Source organism: Sphaeramia orbicularis, chromosome 13, assembly GCF_902148855.1.
Source record: "Sphaeramia orbicularis chromosome 13, fSphaOr1.1, whole genome shotgun sequence".
Taxonomy (NCBI): Eukaryota; Metazoa; Chordata; class Actinopteri; order Kurtiformes; family Apogonidae; genus Sphaeramia; species Sphaeramia orbicularis.
This window is the reverse complement of record NC_043969.1, coordinates 24,711,491-24,732,809: the sequence shown is the minus strand read 5'-3', so window position 1 is coordinate 24,732,809 and position 21,319 is coordinate 24,711,491. Positions and strand designations below refer to the sequence as shown.

The window sequence follows — 21,319 nt, the reverse complement described above, 5'->3', positions numbered from 1 at the left end:
ACATTCTTGTACTTTGTAGGACCGCCTTAAGCTTTAGTTACAGCTCATATTCTCTGTGATATGTTTTCGAAAGGGTTATGCAATGTCACAACGTTTATTTCCTTTCATCCATAGTTGTATTACTTTTTGGCCAAGCTCTTGCATTCATGCTGAGAAAATTGGAGCATTATTTAAAGTCTTCTACTCATTTCAAAGATTGTCAATGGGGTTCAGGTCTGGCCAATCCATGTGTGAAAATGATGTGATAGTTTGATCCAGGTTTTGTCATCTTGGAATATGTCTGTGTCATCAGCAAAGAAAAACATCCACAGATGTTCAGACCTGGTCGTTCAGTATATTCAGGTTCAGGTGACCTCTTTTGTTTGTTTTTTTTACTATTTGATTTCACCAAATGTTTAGATGATTTCAGATAGCAATCATTAAACATTCTTCTCTGTCCCCATTTCCTCCCTGAAGATGATGGTTCACCACTATCTTTCCTAGATTTAATATTGCTCTGATAGGTTCTTAGCCTGATTTTAGAAGGTTCAGCATCTCCTTAGCTGTTTGCTTGATGTAATAATTTGATGCTTCTGAAGCAGTTACATCTTTTACTTGACCACAGGATATGTCTTGTAATGGTTGTTTAAGAAATGGGAGCCTACTCCCTGTATCATTTAGGGTTAAATCATTTGTGGAAGCTGAACCCTATTTATTACTGCATTATCCAATGGAAGGGTCACAACAATTAACTAAATTAAATCCAGTTGTTATAGCTGGGTTGTGTATTACTTGATAAAAATAAAAGTAAAAAGAAGCATTAATTGTAATAGGGGACGCATTTTGTACAACTGTTGAATTTCACGACTAATTTACAGATTAGCATAGTATTAGTATTTAAATGTATCCTAAGAAGACGCTACTGTTTGTGCATCATTATTTTTAGCAGCTCAAATGTTTAGACAGTTACAAAATGCAGTTTTAATGAAGGACAAATGTTGCACAACTGCTTTTTTTTCTTTTTTGTTTTTTCCACTAGTGGGATGTGTCATCTTCCTCCATGTATCTTACTTGAAGAGGGGAAACCCGTGTCGGTCTAAGTTTGCTACAGACATGTACACACTGTCAGCGGATCGTGGAGGTGCTGGTGCATCCAGCTCCTGAATATTTCAGCTACTCAAACTGAACGCCACCCAAGCAGAACTAAGCATCAGAGCCTCTCACTTAGGAGGGCACACCACAGATACTTCTGACAAACACAACGTCTGTTTATTCACAGCAGATGAAATGTCCATCTGTTCGTCGTGACTGTAAAGAAATCAGATGATCAGTTTTCAAAACAAACAGGGAAGATTCTTTTGTCTGCTTATATTATAGCCTCCAACACTTATGGGCTAGAAAGACTTGTATAATTTTAAGTTTTCAGTTATCGCAACAGCTCACATTCTTTTCAAGAGTTAGGAAATAGAAAATAGGTTGTGTGTAGTTGAAACCCCAGTAGGCTCTTAGGAGAAATTAGGAACCAAAGGATGCAGAGTGATGGTTTGTTGGTTTCAGACTGGCATCACGCCACAGCTCTGCAGTGTGAGAGCTGGCCATGAAGTCTGCCATGAATTCTCCATCCCTTTTTTCCTTGGCCATCTACAGGCCGAAGTCGTGACTATGATAAATTATACTGGTTTGCTCTAAAACACAGTCTGCTTTATGTGCATGGTGTAATAAAAGCAACAGCTGCACCACACAGTACAATCCATTACCACAGCACAGCAATGCCAACTACAGCCCTAATACTGAGATGATGAACGCGTCTCTGTCTGTATTCATGAATGTGGTATTTATTTTTGTGATGACAATCTGATATTGGCTCCTCATGCTTCTAACCTTCAGTGATGTGAATGTAAAATGTTTTATTATTTCTACTCCAGGACGTCACAATTATGCCTCTTCCATGAGTTTTCAAACTAACTCCTGAAGTTCAGTGATGACAAGGTGGCGTTTTTTGTTCTCATCACTCACGTCAGACTGACTGTCAATCAAAAGACAGAACGTGGACCATGCATGGTAACATTTATTCCAGACATGCAAAATGTACACCACAGAGATGAAATCTGGAACATACAGTATACTGGAAAAGAAACACAGTAATACACTGAATGAAATGAAGTTTTGAACTGTTTTAAAGACAGAGCAGTGCTTAGGCTAAACATGTAGCGCTTTATCATCAAATTCACATGTGGAATATTGGCATTTGAATGAAAAATCACTTCGTATGAGTTACAGAAATGATTTTTTTTTTTTTCTCTAGTTTGGTAGAAAATATGGGGAATCTTTGGATGTTGCTGCTTTCAGATGTTTGGAGAAATTATGTACATCTGTTATTTGGAATGAAACAGATAAAAAGCCATTGTACACAAAAATTGCCATGGATGGGCGATGTTTGACAGATCACACTTAAATTGTTAATTTTGATTTTTGATCTAATTTGAAAGGAATAAGCTGCATAGTTTAATTGTCATTGACCTTAAGATGTTAATTAGCTGGTGTTGTTTAGTACATATGAGCCCTTAAACAACCACATGAACATAGTTATAATGGTGCAACATTTTATCACTGTAACAGGACTTTGTCCAGATGATTCATGACTTTAATTACACATGGCAAAAAAAAAACTGCTGTGATTTTAAAGTAATGCAACACTGGGCAAACTGGGCTTGTAGCATAAGCCTGTAAAGTGTCTATACAACAGTCCTGTGTATCCACAGGGCACATATTACTGTGACTCCTCTCTGTTAAAGTGACAAATACAGACAATCTGTCGTGCTTGGATTTTCAAGAAAGGTTCTTTAAATGCTAATTGTTACACTGTCAAACTCATTGGCCAGTTCATTTACAAAATAAAACTGTATGTTAGCCTGTTTGACCCACTGCATGCATTCATATTACATATATATTTTCCCATATAAATACATTTCATACCATCACAAGAAAACATTCAGTGAAACAAAGGAATTTAACAGTCAACATGTGTTAGAATGTAAGAATGTTAATGGAAAATAGGGAACAATGGTGTAAAAAGGTAGTAAAGAGTGAAATGTCCTAAATTAAGAGGACATGATAAAGGAAAAGGGTGTAAACAGAACTGAAGGGCAGCAGTCACTCTGTCAGATAAAGAAGAAGAAGATGTGAGAGGAAATTGGAGGAATGTAAAGACAGCAGGAGGGTCGTCATGCGTCTCAGTGTCAGAACAAGGCCAGAAATTTCTGTTATATAAATGAGTGAGTTAGAGGGTTCGATTAAAGTCCTCATACATTCGTCCGTGGCTGTACTCTCACAGAACATACACAAATCACGCCTCCATGTGCAAACCTTTAGCCTTTCTGACTCCATAGTTAGGAAAAAAACAGTAACAGTCAAAATGAAATCAGAAATTGGCTATCAACAATCAAGCATGCAGTTGGTCTCCATTTTTTGTTTCAAAAATGATAATAAATAATAGTAAATTAAAAACGTGTTCCCTGCCCCCTTCACAAACCCTTGAATTTCCACTGATAATCCAAGTGCTTACAAAGCAGCCGTAGTGACAGTCTTAATAAACCCAGCACCGCTTGGCATACAAACTTTTATAAAATGTACATCTGTATATATAGTCTGATATTCATATTTCAAATATATTTGTAGCTGTATATGCTCTGAATGCAGGAGGTTCAATAGGGAATATATAAGGATTATATGCAGCTGTCCAAAGTGTTGTGTCCAAAGCCAGGATCCATTTGGGAAGGTGCCATGTCCTGAATGTACAAAAAGTTTACTGTTTATTCACTCCTCATTGGCAGACGGTGTCTTCATTTGGAAAAGTCCAAGAGAAATGTCTGTGAGGCCTTTTGACCACATGCAGTATACAGCTGCATTTTCAGTTTCCTCTCTTTTATCCTGAACAATTTTACACCAACTGATTATGTTTTGTCAAGCAAATGTTACTGGATTCTAATGCATGCATCTCTGACTGAATTTTTTCTTTGAATGTTTTCATCTGTTTATTTGCTGCAATACCTACTCTCATGAGTTGCCTATTTTTTTAAATTTTATTTTTATTATTTGTTGCTTTATGAGGGTGGTCATGATGTAATTACAATGTAGAATTAGGTTTGGAGTTGCCTTTTATTTTTTGATGGAACAGGCTTTTTTTCCTCATCGTGTCCGTGGTTTGGTTTTTCCACGTTTCTTTTTCCCCTCTCGATCCTCCGTCACTTGTTGGATACTGTAACAGAGAAGAGAGAGGTACGTGGTAGAATCAGGGAAACTGACAGTGACAGGTTCAACTCAACATCGGATTGAATAATTTCATCGGGGTATTCTAGTGCCGAGGGCTTTGAGCAGCAGAACAGCAGGCCTCGCTGCACCGTCAGCCCACTACAGTCACTGCAGTGCTAAATCAATCCACACACACACACACAGCCATGAAAATGTGCTGAGTGTGGACACAGAAAAATACACATCTCATGCTTGTGTGGTGGTATCATATATCACTCTGTAATCGTAATGCAGTAGGTATTCTTTGTTGTTGAACACTTGTCTAGTCTTGAACGTGTGCATATGTGTGAAAGTGAACATTCATCATTTTAAGCAAATATCAATACATATATAGGCTTCAAAGGCAGAAAATACTGTTTGTAATCGGTCAATGGATTGAAAATCATTTAAGCTACAAAGAACATAAATCCAAATAAATAAAAAGAAGTGATAATGTGAAAACTGATGTTAAAATAAGCTCAGTGGCCTCGGTTTGCTTACCATACACTGAGACATAGACTATGATGATGAGGATGCCCAGGGTGATGGAGACGATACTGAGGAGACGAGCCAGTCGACCCAGCCTCCTGGCCCCGTCTATGTCCCCCGTCTGAAGGCTGTTTCTGGACTGGAACACAAAACCACAGCGTATAGTTGAGAGGAATATGTGTATGACAATTACAAGATTCAAGGCATGGGATTATCTTTTAACCCTTTCATGCATAGCGGTCACTACAGTGGACAGATATTCCACAGCTGTTCTCTTGTATATTCATGGGTTATGTTGTTTTACTTGCATATCAGCCAACATAGTGGATGCTTATGCATCCTTCCAAACACTGCAGTTCATACAATTATTGTAACTTAGACTGTAATTAACAGTTTTCTGAAACAAAAAAGTTGTTTTTTGTTTTTTTTTTGCATATCCTCCTGAGACCCAGCAATGCATTTTGTCCTCTGTAGGGGACAAAAGTTTAACAGTTTTACTTAAAAAAATGCTGTGCATTACAAAGGACATTCCATTAAAAAAATCAATCAATCAATAACAATTATTTTAAAAATGTATCTGAAAAAACTGTTGCATTGTACAGTTTCCAATCAAGACAATTTTTTAATGTAAAAAAGCTGTCAAATAACTGTCAAATTCCTGGGTCTCAGGAGGATATTATCTCCATGAAAGGAGTAATAACTAGTCTTAGAGTTTGATAAAATGTGAGAAAACATTAGCGATTCAGCAATTTTCAGCAAATTTGTTTGGCATTTATGTGGCATTAAAAATGTTTTTATTTCATAGTTTTCACACAATATATCACTTTCTGATGATGAGTTTTAAATACATATTTCTTTGCTTCAAAAATTAAATGCATGGTGTACAGCTGAGTGGACATTTTTGTGACTCCACGAAAAATAGGTTCATAAAAAAAAAAAAAAAAATTATTTGCATTGTTTTTTTCATGCCTAAAGAGGAATAAAAACACACAAGAAAAAAATATTGACTAAGGTTCTCATAATTCTTGCATAAAAGGGTTCAATTGTTTTATTTTATTTAGAATCTGAGCAAAGATGTGTGAGTTCATTCATCAACCCACAGCAAGAGCACCATTAGGCCAGACAGATAATGTTTTTTTTGTTTGTTTTTTTATCTTAGAATTCAAGGAAATGAGGGAAAAAATGTTTAGACTTTCAGCAAAAGTGAGCCTAACCCTTAAAACTCAGAACTATTTCTGTGGTGACTTCCATTTTTTTCCTCAAACATTCTAACCTTTCCTGGTTTTTATCCATTTATTGTAATATTATCCTCTGCATTTTGCATTTTTCAATGAAAATCAGGTGTTTTCTTATATGTAACTCACTCATAATGTACATGTGCATAACAGCTCAGTGTAAATTCACAGGTTATCGTATGAAAAGATAAAACTGATCAAAAAGTGTCTTTTTCAGCAAATATATCATTAACTGAATGTAAAAACAAACATCTATAACAATTATTTGTCAAATTTCATGAGTTTTGTTGGTGAATAAATGTTGCAGAAGATGATGGTGTTTCCACATTTCCTATGGAGCCTCTGAGTTCCCAAAAAAGACACACTTGATGCTGCTGAAAAGCTGAGAAATGGCATTTTACCTGAATTATTTACATGTATTGATAGGATTAGTGGATCAACAGTTATTACATATTTTAAATTAGTAGATGCTTTTGGTCACAGTAGCTGCTGAAGTCTTTGAGGGTTAAATTCTGTGTCAATACGCCATACAATTCTGCCTGTAGAGTTCCCATCCATGTATATATACATTCACATTTTTCATTACTATACTTTGCCTCTGACATGCAATCAGATGCAGCATCTGATTATCACGAAGCACGCAGAGACTTAAATGTTAAAATATTTATCAGCTGGTTTCCACTAATCGAGGTCAAACTTATTAAAGGGGAAATAGAACATATACTTTATAGTAATGTCTTCTGCGGGGCCCCAGAGTCCTGTAAAGTAAAATAGGAACAATAATTTATACCCAGCTGTGAAATTGTCTTTTTCAGATTGGCAGTTTGCGATTGATGCAGCGATGTGACATGCAGGGCCATTTGGATAGAGTAGGTGAGTGTGCCAGTGTGAAGGGGTCGTACATCAACCTGGAGACAGGGTGATATGTTTATATGTGTGTGAGCAATGATGGATGGGGGTCCTTAATCCGTGTGCATTGCTTTCTTGTGTGAGCATCCTAAAACTACAAATCACACACCGCTGATGGCACTGTTTTCCCATCAGCACTGGTTTGGCTTTCACTTTTGATTGTGTCTGCTTTTAATTTCGTATACAGTACGGCTTTAAGGCACACAGAAGGTCACAGAGTCCATAAAAGGAAATCATCAAGACATTAAATGTGAGTGCAGTAAAAGTAACACAAACCAAGAGAAGTCAGTATTTGATCTGTTTTAACACTTCTCATTTTGTGTTTGAGTCTTAGCAATTAACAAATTCAATTTTCAGTTTATCCTACATGGTAACCATACAATTCACCAAGTTATATTACGTGTTAATCGCTCTGCATTTGTTTATACTATATATTCCTTTTGTTTCTATGGATTTATTACCTCACCCCCCAAAGGGATACTGTTTTTGGTTCGGTTTGTTTGTTTGTTTGTTTGTTAACACTTCAGCAGCAAAACTATAGGTTGATCCAGAATAGATGTGATTACATTTTTAATGTAATCAAACTTTATATGAATTTTTAAAATCCCCCCATTTACTTATAAAGTCTGAAATTTGTCTATGCTATGTCTATGCTGACATCAGCACACAAATAGACATAATGACATCGGCTGGATTGAAGTGAAAATAAGCTACAATACGTGCGAGGGGTGGAGTTTGTTGTGCCTGGCACTACTTCTTTAATTTACATCAAAGATTTTTTTTTAAATTGTGGTGAACCAATCTGTAATAATTCTAAATAAAGTAGAACTCAAGGATAACATAAGTTGTATATGAGTAGTTTTCGCAAAAAGTCGTTTTTGAGGTTTCAACTCTTTCCAAACACCTGTGTGAAACTTTATGAGGGACCAAATTTGGGTTCCTAGTAAAATAAAACATTAAGCCAAGCATGAGTGTTGGCTGTAGTTTTCAAGATACAGTATTGGATCAAAATGTCTCTGAGATCTCAATTGTACTTCAAAACACTGTCTACACTTTAGAACATGTTAACTTTTCACATTCTTTCCTTCTTGTAAGATAAATGTACACAAACTTATATCTATATATGAAATAACCCTTTATCATACGTCTTATAACCAACATATCACCTTTGTTATTGAGTTATGGTATGTAAGATTTAGTACAATTTATGCCTGAAACAGGTGATTTCCAAAAACTGTAAAAGTGTGTAGTCAGTGTTGAAAGATCCATGAAACTGCATATCTTATCCCACCAAAAATAAATGGTGAAAGATGAACAGTGTTGCTCTTCTTTCAGAATAAAACCTGACTCATGGCTTTTTAGTCTCCCTGGTGTGATACATTTCACTTGCTGCTGTTGCCCTCCATGGTGGTGTGAAACCACTGCTGGGTGGTGTTGGGTACATTCAGATGGCCCATATACCTAAACAGCACTTCACATCAGCAGTGTAATGTTTCCCAAAAGACACTTCAAGTGAATGCTTCTCATGGGCCAAACAGAGGAATAGGTTCATTCAAGTTCATACAAGTTACTCAAAATAATTAAAGAACTTCCAATTCGGTTAACCTGCAGGTTTATTCACATTATCTATATGTTAGATGACAGACCAAATGTGAAAGGATCAAGTACAATGTTCATGTGGATTAAAGACACTAGAGAATATGCTGCACATGTCTCATGGTGGCATCGTCACCAAAAAAAGACAAACATTTCAGGAGCTGTCCTCGGTGCTGAAAATGTTGGCAAACTAAAGGCCAAAGCATTAGGCTGTTGATACCCATCATCTACTGAATTACATATGTGTACCATTCAGATTGTAACATATCACAACATATTGTGTGATGTTAAGGAAAATAACCTAATCCTGAATTAAAAACCCGTATGTTCACATCAACTTTAAGGACAAAAATTACCTTGAATGTTAGAGGTGAAAAGAAAGACAAGGTGCAACTTTTTTTTTCCCTGGAAAAAAAAGCCTGAAAAAGACCCATTTTATTTATTATCCTTGCTACAAGATTAAGGATTTTTTTCTTTAAGTATGAAGAAAAACTGGCACTTTATTGTTCTGATATCAATTTTAGTTTAGTAGAATAAATAACATTATGCATACTTTGTCTTTAGTTCATTAGGTTTAATTTGTTGGACTGAGTGAGGGTACAGAGGAGGGGATTGCGTCAGTATAAGATTACACTGCAGAGAGAGAGAGAGAGAAAGAGAGAGAGAGAGAGAATATTGCCTCCCTCCTCTTCATCCTCTCACTCCCATGAGTCTCTCTGTCTCCACGCTGTCTCTGGTGGAGTCAGATCCCATGATGCACTTGAGGCAGGTGGGTGTGGAAAGCTCAACCCCTGGGCACTGGACCAGGGAATGACTTTAAAATAAGTAAATCATTTACACTCTTCCAGTTTTAAGCAGTATTTATGATGATTATAAAAACCTCAGATGGTTAAATACAAATATCAGACTTCATTTTGAGTAGGCTTTGGTACAGATGCAGTGTGACTTTAACAACACTGCAAAGGCTCTAAATCTTTGTAGGAGTCCATCTTGTCCTTTGACAGTAAAATGAGAGATTTTTCTCTTTTCACTGCGAGACACAGTTGAGTCTCTCACCTCCATGACTGCAATGTGAAGCTATGGCACATGCAGAATCCCAGGGGAACCTGTATTGATCTGGACTCACATCACAGAAAAAAGGCAACATCAGCACCTTAAATCAATGGAAGTCCCTTTCAGAAAACACAGCCCTTTAACCGGCTTAGAGAGAAAAGGTAAATAAATAAGAAAGACTGACAAAACACTGAAAATGTTCTTTTCAATGTAACCAACTTGAAAAAAAAAACAACAATAACAAAGGAACAAGGTCAGTGTATTATTTAATACACCCACCCTGTTCGGTGTTCGCCTCAGGGGCTGTGAGACATATTTGTGTGTCTGTGTGTTTGTGCGGTTAGAGGGATGTACCAGTCACTTGGCTGATGACGAATGTCTGTATTGATTTAAAGGGTAAAGCTAAGTCATATTTGTTTCCTGAATGGGAAATTCAACCCTGAAAGTGTGTCGTCCACTGTTCATTGTGTGGCTGGTATGCACACTAACACACACACAAACACACTGCTGTTTCCATCACTACAGACATACTTTCATTTCCTGAAGACCTACCAAACTGCAACTACAGTCACAACATACCTTCCCCAAACCTTTATCCATAGCTTAATCTAACTCTGCCCTGAAAAACTTAAAATGTAATATTTTACATTATGGTGACCTGCTCTTTGTCTCCTACAGGGAGCTGAGTTGCTCATGTGGCAGCTCCGCAGAGAAAGGTGGAGGCTAGTAAGTCAGTAAGTGCTCTCTTTCTCTCTTGTCATTAATAATGGAGAAGCAGCAGCTTCAGGAGGGAGACTATGTACAACAGAGCTGTTGTTTAGTTATGTCTTGACATTTGATTGATTCACTTTCATTAACATGTTATATGAAACATTTTTGTTCATTATTATTATTTTTAATCTTGTTACGCACATACTTCTAATTTTCAAGCTGATTTTATTTTTCAACTAAAGTTTCTCCGATTTGTAAATTAGAGATAATATATAATTTAATAAGTTTAGTTAGTTATAACCCTCAAAAGAAAGAACAAAGTGTGTTGGTGAACCTTTCTGCTAACTGGTTCAAACCACTTTGGTCTGAATAGGTGTGCGAAACGTTACGGCCTCTAGGGGCCGCTAACAGCGCTTTACGCCCCAATCTTGTTACACAAGAATCTCCATAAAAAATGCAAACCACTCAATGTAGTCAGATGATCAAGTCTGTCAGACCCATGATGGCACCGCTCGCGTTCTTAGAGCTATAAAATGCACGCCAGCTTCTGCTACAGCTCATAAATTTTAATTGTATTTATATCTTGGTTCGCTTGTGAACTGGAAACACAGTTGAAATAAGCCAGCTAAGTGCTAGCACCACAAAAACACAACACCATAATGCTGGCTGCCTTATTCCATTTAGATCATCACTAATGACAAGTTTATGTAGGTAACCCAGGGTGAACTTTGACAGCACACTGCTATCGATGTTCACCAAACATGTCAAAATAAGATCATTCTACAAATAGAAAATATTAGCTCTGCAGACTAGAAAAATGGGCATCAGCATTAATTTTTAATCAGAATAGTTTTACTGAATCTATCAGAATAACTAAAATGAGGCACCAACAGTCTAATTATGGCAATTAATATGCTGATGTAGTTTCATATTTACTGTCACAGTATGTGTTATCATTTGAAGGATAAATAAGATGAAACAATCGAATAAAAACCAGACAGTCACTAAAAATTTGCTTTGGGGATCAGAACAAATAACATCAGTCCAATCATATGAGTTCACAATTGTTGCATCAAAATCTGTTTGTAGTTATGACCAAAAATATGTTTTGTTAGATCACAACACCCTTGACCTTTGACCTAGGTCCACCAAAATTCAATCACTTCATCCTGAAGTCCAACTGACTGTGTCAATCGCACTCTGAGATATTACGTTTATAACACACGGTGCTGACTTATTTGGACATTTTATCCTTTACAACATTTTTGCTTGTTTCAAAGACTTGTTAATATAGATGCTGACGGCTGAAATATAAGACTGGCTGCTCTAAACATTATGCCATAAATGCATAAAAACCGTTTTCATATTCAGGTAGATGACACTCATTTCCATAAAGCTTAAGCTTGATAATATAATTACTAGCAGGTTTAACAGTGAAAATGATTTTCTTGTCTCAGTATTCTCTCTGCAGGATTCATATAATTGGCAACAACAGCGTGAAAAGCTCTGACTGTACAGTATCTGCTGTATTAGATTGCTAATAAGAAGTCATTTACCTATACGCACACACAGGCACACACAGTCCTTCATTCTGTGCAGCATTGCAAGTCCATATTTCACAGGCAAATCTGCAGAGCGTGCAATAATGCTCCTGCAGTTTGGGCCTTCCCATTACTGGGATAGGCTGGTCTGGGCAGTAAAAACCTATTACCCCTGCCTCTCCAATCCCCATAATTGACTGCACATCTTATGTATTTGCCAGCCACAAGCCTTCCCCACCATAGCATCTGTCAGAGATCTGAGGCAGAAGCCAACTGGAAGTTGGCTTTTAGGCAGACCTGCTGCTGGAAGTGCTGGTGGAGGATGATGGATGTAACTTTGGCCAGTCTGTTGTTACCAGTGCACCATCTGCCAGTGAAGAAAATGCTGATTCTTAAACAAGGCTAAATGAGGCCCTAACTGATGTACTTAATCATGATGGAATTTGACCATTTCCAGGATGTTTGATGTTTCATATGTGCACAGTGATTATCATTGTAAGTTACATTCTATGGTCAATGTTTTCCTCCTCAAGATACTTGAAATGCCACAAAATTGAAATAACGAAATCACCTGGTTAACAGTTCTGGTTGTACACTGGCAATTAAATCTAACTTGATCATTAGCATTTATTCATTCTTAAAATGTTTCTGTTTACCTTGTGAATCTATGTCCAATATTAAAGTTTTATTGTTCTATCGTGTTTTTGCATCATTGATCAAAAATCCGTTTCAGCGTATTGTAAATGAAATGGTCTGAGAGGAAATAGAATTTTGGTACCTCCTCTTGGCTCTGTTTACAGATTATAGAAAAACTACTCAGATGTTCTTATATAGATAGAGGGTTAAATATGCCAGTCACAGATTTAATTATAGATCACTGTAAAAGTTCTGACAGAGGAGGAATCCCCTGGCTTCAGTTTTCCAGACCAGTATCTAACTATCTCTGGTAACGTGTTTTTATATTGAGTAAGATGGATCATGTGTATTTTTCACATTGCGCTTTTTAAGGTCTGTTTCTGGCCCTCACCATCTCCTGTTGTTTATTGTTTAGTGCTGTGCAGATCATGTATTATCAGCTCATCTGATCTTTTTCAAACACAGACAATGTGTCAAAATAGACCAGAACAGACTGCCAACTGGGGTGTGTCACTCCAACTAACACCTATCACAATAATGACTCCTTGTGGGTATACATTTACTACACCTTCTTAAACTCTAAACCTTTTCAATTTTTTGTAAAATCACGAGTCGTGACCCACAACTTCCTCCTGTTTTGTCAGTTTAACACAAGTCAACCAGTCAAAAACATGTGCCTCTTTTTCCAACCCTACACCCACATCATTATTCCATCCACATCAGACTTAAAGGTTTGATTATAACTTTGTAGAGGAAACAAGACTTTTACACCTTGTCCTGGCTCTATTTATAGGCTGTGGAAAGTGTACCCAGTGATGCCCAATTTTGACCAACAGGGGTTAAATATGTTAATGTTAACGTTAACATTCTACCAGATGTGTCTCACAGAAACAACCCAGCAGCTGCATTTACTCTGATTTGGCTTCACATTCTCATAGCGCCATGAAACAATGTCTTATGATTTAAGCTGCAGAAGGAATATGCTCATTTTATAGTTTTGCTGCTTTTCCTCCTGCCTTCAGCTGCTTTAAGCTATTATATACTGCTATGCTCTATTAATTATGCTAGAAAGGAATTAGCATGTTCCTTTTGTCTTTCTCTTCACTTTATTTCTCAGGATTTCGTGAAGCAGCGGCCTTGGCTTGTGAGCTAGTGCTTTTTTTTTTTTTTTTTTCTGTTGCAGTAATATTCACTTCAATTGAGAGAGCAGGATATTAGCACTTAGTGGAGAGCCAGCACTAAAGCTATGCTGAATCAGCCACATTACTTTTGATTCATTTGTTTGCAGGGAGTGTTGTAAAACTCTGTTTTCCTGTTCGGACTCACTTGCACTTATCTGGTATCAGTGTGGTATTTGATTCAATTCCTCTCTAATCCAGTGATAGGAACTACTTTATAGCCATTTGCCATCTCTCTCACACCCATCTACCCTTGTAGCGAATGATGTTTTGATCTTCCTTGCAGGGCTCATATCCCCTTTCCATGCCCCCAGGAAAGAGAGAGTATGTTGATCGCTGCCACAGAGCTGGCTAACTGCTGCAATCTGCCCTCTGCAGAGAAACTAAATTGACTTCTCTCGCCTTCTATTGAGTTAGTGGCCAGCTCTCGTTTCTCCCTCCTTCACTCTTCTTTCTTCTGCCCTCTGTCAAAACCTCCCTCTCTCACACACACACTTTATGTCATTAGCGAGTGGCTGACTTGTGAATGTCAATGGATGCATGATGATGGCTCGGTGAAGTACAGGCTGCCTCACGGATACTGCCTGATAGTCCCTTTGGTGTGTAGAGTCCACAGGAGTGATATTACAGAACTAAAGGGTTTTTGCCGCATGCCTTTGTCTTGCTTCATTGTAGATCTAAGTGTTGGCAACTACAGTGTGAGAAGTAAAATGCTCTGGAAATCACAAATTCTTGTGCCAACAGCACCATTGGCCAATGACAGTTACAGCCCTGATGCCGCAGAGTTACTACAACACTAAAAGACTCCCGGTAAGACGCTGCCAGATGCTTAATGCAATGCTCAAATAAAAGGACTGTCAGAAGCTTAATTTATCTGCTCTTTTTGAGTAGCTTTTCCTGGCGTCACCTCCTGGTTTGGGCATATAAGGGTTTATATATATACATATACATATTCAGGTCACATGCTACATAATACTTGTGTTTGTACTAGTGTCTATCATCAGCTGTATGTCAGAACAATCAATATGTTGGTTGTATCTCATATTATTTGTGCCAGACATAAGAAGAAGAAAAACACACTTTGTTAAAAATAATAATCAGAACACTCAGAAAGTGTGTTTGCCAAATGTTTTCCATCAGAATTAAATAATTATCTCATCACTTCACTAAGCACATTACAGACATGTAGACTTCTGAAAGGTAAAAGAGGCTTAACATTATAGTTGGTTGCTAACTTACAAATACAAACAATAGCCCCTTTTACACAGCACCTCTGTTACAGGAATATTTCGCCTTTATTCCGGAATGACGTCTGTGTAAACGAAATGGTAGGATCATTTGGTCCCACCTTTATCGCAGCTCTGTAACGCCTCTGGAGGTAGGAACAGAGCCGTGATAAAGGTGGAATCATGAATCTGGAACGCTATGTAAAAGGAACACCACTCGTTCCGCAACCAAGGTGTCATTTTGATGACGTGTTGCGTGTGCGACCTCCACACAGCGGGATTTAAAAATGAGCGATGGCTGTGTACAGTAAACATACATATCAGCAACACCAGAAAGACATCGAACTGGGGAGACGCCAAGATCCGCGAGCTGTTGTCACTTCAGGCAGCGGACTCTATCCATGCTAACATTTGTGGAACGGTGACAGAGGTTATACTGTTATGCTTGGGGTATTCCCGATGTGCAAGTTATACATCACACTATACACTGTGCTGCGTCACTGCCCCTTTGATTCCAGAACCCAGGTTCGCTGTGTAAAAGTCCAGCCTGTCTCATCTCTGTTACTCTTTTGGCTTGGCTGTGGAAATCGCTCAATGGTGGAAAAAAGGTGGGATCAGCATCTCACCTTTTTTCCAGGATCTCTGTGTAAAAGTGGCTAATGGCTCCAAGGAGAGGAGACAGAGGGCTCCTGGAATGTTAATAAATATTCATTGCGTCATATTTCATTTATCAGCTTAAGCAGCCTTTGTATCTGTTCTGGTTAAACATCATCCAGAAATTTTAAGCAGAAACTTTGAGGAGATTCTTATTTGCAAATAATTACGAAGTCATGTACAGCTCTTATAAATGTAGTTCGTAGCTGGTGCATTCAGGTGCTGCTGGTGTGGTTTAGTTGCACATCAGTGATATCAGAGTGTCTGCTTGTCCATATCAATGTAACAATATAAGATTTCACACACACTTATGAAATCCATATGCTGTCTATAATAACCTACACTTAACATATAGATTTTGTGTCATTTATTTTTATACTTCTCGTGTCTCCTGTTGTTCCTCCCCATCATGGTCATTGGGGTGGAATGAACACTGAGTGACAGATATAGTGAAGTCTAGGTCTAATTGGGTGAAAAAGTGAATTTATGTCATTTATAATGTTATTGTAAGTCCCTTGCTGCCATTTCTGTAGATTTCTGTACAGCAGCTGCCTTCAATATGTCTAAGAGTGCCAACACATTCATCATTTTTAGCACAAAAATGTCAGGATATTAAATTAGAATTCAGCCAAAACTGTCACTTAAACCTTGCTGCAATCCCTCCAACATATTGCACTTATATTGAAACTTCATCTGAAGACGTGAAGCAGGAAGTAAAAGCTTAGACACGAATGGATCTTTGAGCAGGACAATGATCCAAAATGGTGACAACTTGGCTCAAGCCCAGCAAAGTAAATGTTCCAAAGCAGCCGTAACAAAGCCACTGACATTTATCCAATTGAAAATTTGTGGGTTGAAGTGGAAAAGTAGGTTTGTGTGAAATTCCTGTAGTGTTGAGTGAAGATTGAGTATTGATTAGAGTTACATTATTTAAAGGCATGGCTGTCAAATAATCCCACAGCATGCAAACATTTATCCCTCTGAGAATGATAAAATAACTCAAAGCCGATATTAGACATTCGATTTACTTTATTTCACATCAACTAAATGAAGTTGTTGCCCTAACTGAGCAAACAGAGGAATTTTATATCGAAAAGAAAAGTGGGGAAAGGTGAAATTGCGAGTTTACGTCTGACCTCAGCAGTATACAGTACATCAGGGGCTGTTGGATGTAGATTCATTTCATGAGCAAAATATTTTATCCATTTTCCCAGTGTCCCTGAGCTTTGGGTTATGGTATTAATCTTGAGTCAGCACCTCTGAACCAGAACCTGAGTTCATTTAAAGAGTCTGATGTGAAACAAGTCTGATGTGAAATGCTAAAATGTGTGTGTGAGTTCACCACTTAGTCCACTTTTTCACGAGTTCATCACAAAATGCACCTCATTATTACTGTGAGGGAACATCATCGAAACATAAGACAAATCACAAACATGATTTTTTTTTTCTATTGAATGTCTCTTTTGGTGAAACTGGGAAATAACTTTATCTTTGGATCTTTAAATATATAGTTAAATTATTTATGCCAAACGCTAACACTGGAAGTAGCAGAGAAAATGAAAAAACAGAGAAATTATTGTTCTAAAAGTACTTTCATCTTCAGTATTTCAGAGGATGAAAGCTGTTATTATTTTGGGGAAATATATTAGCACAGTTATTTAACACCATTGCCCATAAAGTTGGAATAATTTTGATTTCAGACATATTCCTGTTTTTATTCCAGTCAGAATAATCTTTATTCACCTAGTTCATAAACACATACATGGAATTCTTTGCCAGTAAATGTTGTCTCTCGTAAATCATAAACACAAGATATGGTTAAAAAAAAAAGGTGAGAAAAGTAAAATAAGAAAAAAAGCAGAAACTCTCCATGGATAAAGACATTATTTATACACATCAGTCATCACCTTTGACCATGTCCAGTCAGTTACACTTTATTTATGAAGAATAAATCCCATTATCGCGATCATTTCATAAGAAGACATAAATACATTTGATTCCAACTTAATGGGCAACAGTGTATATGCAAAACTATACAGAAAACTGTTCTTCTCAAATACATGTTCTGTATTTAAGAGGATGAGCATGTCCAGGACTGAAAATGTGCAAATTTGGGGAAATGTCACTAAGCTGTGAATCTGTGGATGCATCATAAACCATTTAATATTTTATTATTATTATTATTATTATTATTATTATTATTATTATTATTATTATTATTTGCGGTTACTGTACACACTCACCATGATGGAATAAACCAGTGCGACAATGCTGATGGGCCAGACGGGGCAGAAGCAGGAGCAAATGACCAGGATCAGGTAATCCTTGGGTTTGGGGGTCTCCTGCACCGTGGCGTTCCCGGTGGAGGAGCGGCTCAGGCTGGCCCGGGACGGGGACAGGGGGGCGGCGGCGGTCAGGTGCCCGGCGGAACCCGATCTGAGAGGGACGCTGTGGCCGTTCTGGTCCGCCTCCAGGCCCTTGTCGGTGCCCACGTTGACCGTGAAGGAGGTGGACATCTTCATCCCGTTGCCTCCGGGCTCGGTGGTCACCGCCAGGAGCTTCTCCGTCTCCTGAGAGTCCGCGGGCTGAGCGCCTCCTCCACCTTCACCCAAGTTGGTCTTCTGGAAGTCAGTGTCAGTGTTGATGGCCATGATCACGACTCAAAGGCGAATTAAGAGACAGAAGTATTGTTTTTTTTTTTTTTTTTTTTTTTTTTTAATGTTTTAAGCAAAAATGGTTAGAGATAAGCAGACAGAGCCATAATAGAATCCATAGAAATTCAAGTTTCTGCTGCTTCAACTCTGGAATGTAAAGACCAGCCCAGATGTGATGAATTAGATTATCTTAAAGGTGATTGGATTTAAAAAGCTCAGATGGAATAAATGAACCCCTAAAAGAAAAGAAAAAAAATCACAGACGTGATTCCTGTAGAGATGCGCATCTTAAATCACTTCTTCTCCTTCCTTCACATCTCCAGTGTGGTTCATGTCCAGACCCTCCTCTGGTCTCTGGTACATCCAGATCTGTGTAGTCCACTTGGATGCGGTCTCCCCTCTTCCCTTCACGCCTGTCTGCTCATCGGGAAGTAGAATGACTTGTTTCTGTCTCTAAACAAAGACGGATGAAGGTGAAGCAGAGCAGACCACTACTGAGTCACTTTCTCCTCCTTGTCTCCACGCTGCAGCAACACAGCCACGATGCCCAAGTTGGGACCAGTGTCAATTTACCCTGAGGAACATACAGCACTTCCGGTGAGGAGACAAAATAAAACACACAAAGAGGGTACTGTCGTTATAGGTAAGGGGTGTCAAAGTCATTTTAGTTCCACATACAGCCCAATATGGTCTCAAGTGGGTCAAACCAGTAAATTAATAACATCACAAACTATAAATGAATGTTATTTTTGTGTGAAAAAAAGTTAAATGTTACCTGAACAAATGCAATTTCAACTATATTATGATCACAGTAACATTTGTATTGTTAAAATCGCACTCATTTTTCTCAAGACATTTCAGGATTTTCATATTTGTTTTTCAAATTTTATTGTGAAAGGATATTTTGCAATTATAAGTATTTTCATAATGTAATTTTTACTTTTTTCACATTAAACCAAAAAGAAAATTTTGAGCTGTCATTATTTAGGGTGTAGTTTATTATGCTGTTTTTGTTATTTATTTTATTTATTTATTTTTTTTTACTTGAAATCACTTTGGGCTCTAGACTAAAACAGGCTTAACACCCTTGACTGTTATGAAATGAAAATTAAATATTAATCATCACTCTGTGAGTCATCAGACTGAAGTATTGTACTACCTGATGGTAAAGAGGCTTAGTCTAATATAAATATTTAAATAAAATCAAATATTTAAATAAAATGCATTCTTCTTCTTCTTCTTCTTCTTCTGCTTCTTCCCAACAACATGCTTCCAGAATAAAAGTAGTTCTTGAGATACAATATTGGGCCAAAATTCCAATTTTATGAATCTATGACAGGACTCTGTGATCTACCAGTTCTACTCTAAACACTGTGTACACAGTAAAATACATTCACTTTTCACTTTATGTATACATGTAATTACACATTATCATATATCTTGAGTACATTAGCCAACCAGCACTCTTGTTGATATTACTGCTGTTTTCTAATTGTTCTTATCAAAGTCTATAAAGTTTTCCACATTTTATCGCTGAAGATGATAATTTCCAAAAATGTGTAGTCCAGTGTAGCATTGCATAAGATCACTCTTAATAGTGACCAAAAAAAGTCTATAGTAAAAGACATAAAAAACCCCAAAAGAGCTCCAAGTGTATATGAATGAGTTTGAACACATAGTTTTCCAAGTGACAAAACCAGTAACACAGGGTTATGAAGTAGGATATTTCAGTGGATAAATGAACACAAGTATGAGTTTGACATGATAAAGCAAATGGATAAAAAAGATAACAGGCAGCAAATCCTAAAAACGACAATATTGCAGATTTCTTCCCTTCATATTCCAAGCTTTTAAGTTTAAAACCAGATCAGTCTGAGTTCCTGTTTGACTCGGTCTTATTCTTCGTGGTTTTACTGAGCCTCTGTGGAACAGTCTGGCTCATAGCCACATCCCCCCCCCCCCTCCTCCTCCTCCTCCTCCTCCTCTTCTTTCTCCCCGTCGTCCCTTTCCTCCCTCTCCTCAACATCAGCACCAGTGGTTTATGGAGGGAAGCCAGCGGCGGACTGTGCTGCTATGCAGAATTTACTGTTGGCCTGTGTTGTTGACAGAGGACAGGTTACTCCATCCAAATCAACTAAAAGCCCCCTCTCTAAATAACTGGGATATTCTGAAAATACAGTTCATAAGACATACATTCAGTATAGTCTTAAAGTGTGTAATATGTGTAATATAATGTAGTGTTTTTATTGTTGGTGTTTTTGTGTCAGCTGCAGGATCTGCATTCATAAAGGTGCTTGTAGAGGTATCTGGGATGGTTACTTCCACTCCTCGGTGGGTTCTTCTTTTCTGTGATCTGCTCTTATTGATTTTCTTCATCATTAGACTGGTGCATTAGCGTCAGCCTCCTTTCCCACACTGACTGCTCCACAGCTCTGTGACCTGGAGGACTGATGGGGGAACAGTGCAGGTAGTGATGAGTAGGGATTCCCTGAATGAAACACAGCTCTGAGTGTGATGTAACTCTATTGACTGGATGTCTTACCCCAGTGTGCCAACATAATTCATGCGTATTTTAGAATACATTTCTCAGGGTGTTTCCTGAGAACTCCTAATGTTAATTCATCCTGCTCATTAAACTCAGTCTGTTTCCTGTGGGATTTGCACCAAACATCAGTCAGGTCTTTGAAAAATAAAAGAACAGGAGGAGACATGCATCAGTTAGAACCCAGATCATTTATTATTATTACAGTCTTCAACAGGATGAAAATGCTGCTGAGGTAATTTCTGACATAGAGCTACAGGAACGGTCTGTTTGATAAACAGGTGGAAAACTGCGGACAGAGCGCAACCTTGTGGAAGAATAGAGCATCTACAATACATAGAAATACAGTATGATGCGTTGGTTTGATCCGGAGCCTTTCTTTCTTTCTTTCTTTCTTTCTTTCTTTCTTTCTTTCTTTCTTTCTTTCTTTCTTTCTTTTATATACAAGAAATGAAATAATACAAAAAGTACAAATCAGAACATATACAGTCGTGGAAAAAATTATCAAAACTCATCAAAAACAATGGTTTTGCAATCAAGTACTAACTCCTGTGTGTATCATGTGACTAAAACAGACAGAAAAGTAAACATGGAATGCCTGAAAGCACTGTTTTTGTCAGTACAAT

The 21,319-nt window shown here is 37.7% G+C and overlaps 1 protein-coding gene and 1 long non-coding RNA gene across 2 annotated transcripts; both read right to left on the bottom strand.

The window, feature by feature from the left end:
• Window positions 1–2,029: 2,029 nt before the first annotated feature.
• Window positions 2,030–18,772, bottom strand: trarg1a (trafficking regulator of GLUT4 (SLC2A4) 1a). The gene is made up of 3 exons (XM_030152954.1): window positions 17,741–18,772; window positions 4,771–4,897; window positions 2,030–4,237 (listed from the first exon to the last, which is right to left on the bottom strand). Exons 1-3 carry the CDS (start codon window positions 18,146–18,148, stop codon window positions 4,224–4,226), a joined length of 549 nt encoding a protein of 182 aa, XP_030008814.1. The 5' UTR covers window positions 18,149–18,772; the 3' UTR covers window positions 2,030–4,223.
• A 682-nt stretch (window positions 18,773–19,454) lies between these two features.
• On the bottom strand, window positions 19,455–21,270 carry LOC115432236 (uncharacterized). The gene is made up of 2 exons (XR_003937179.1): window positions 20,694–21,270; window positions 19,455–20,598 (listed from the first exon to the last, which is right to left on the bottom strand). It is a non-coding gene; the product is annotated as an uncharacterized LOC115432236 (long non-coding RNA).
• Window positions 21,271–21,319: the final 49 nt, after the last annotated feature.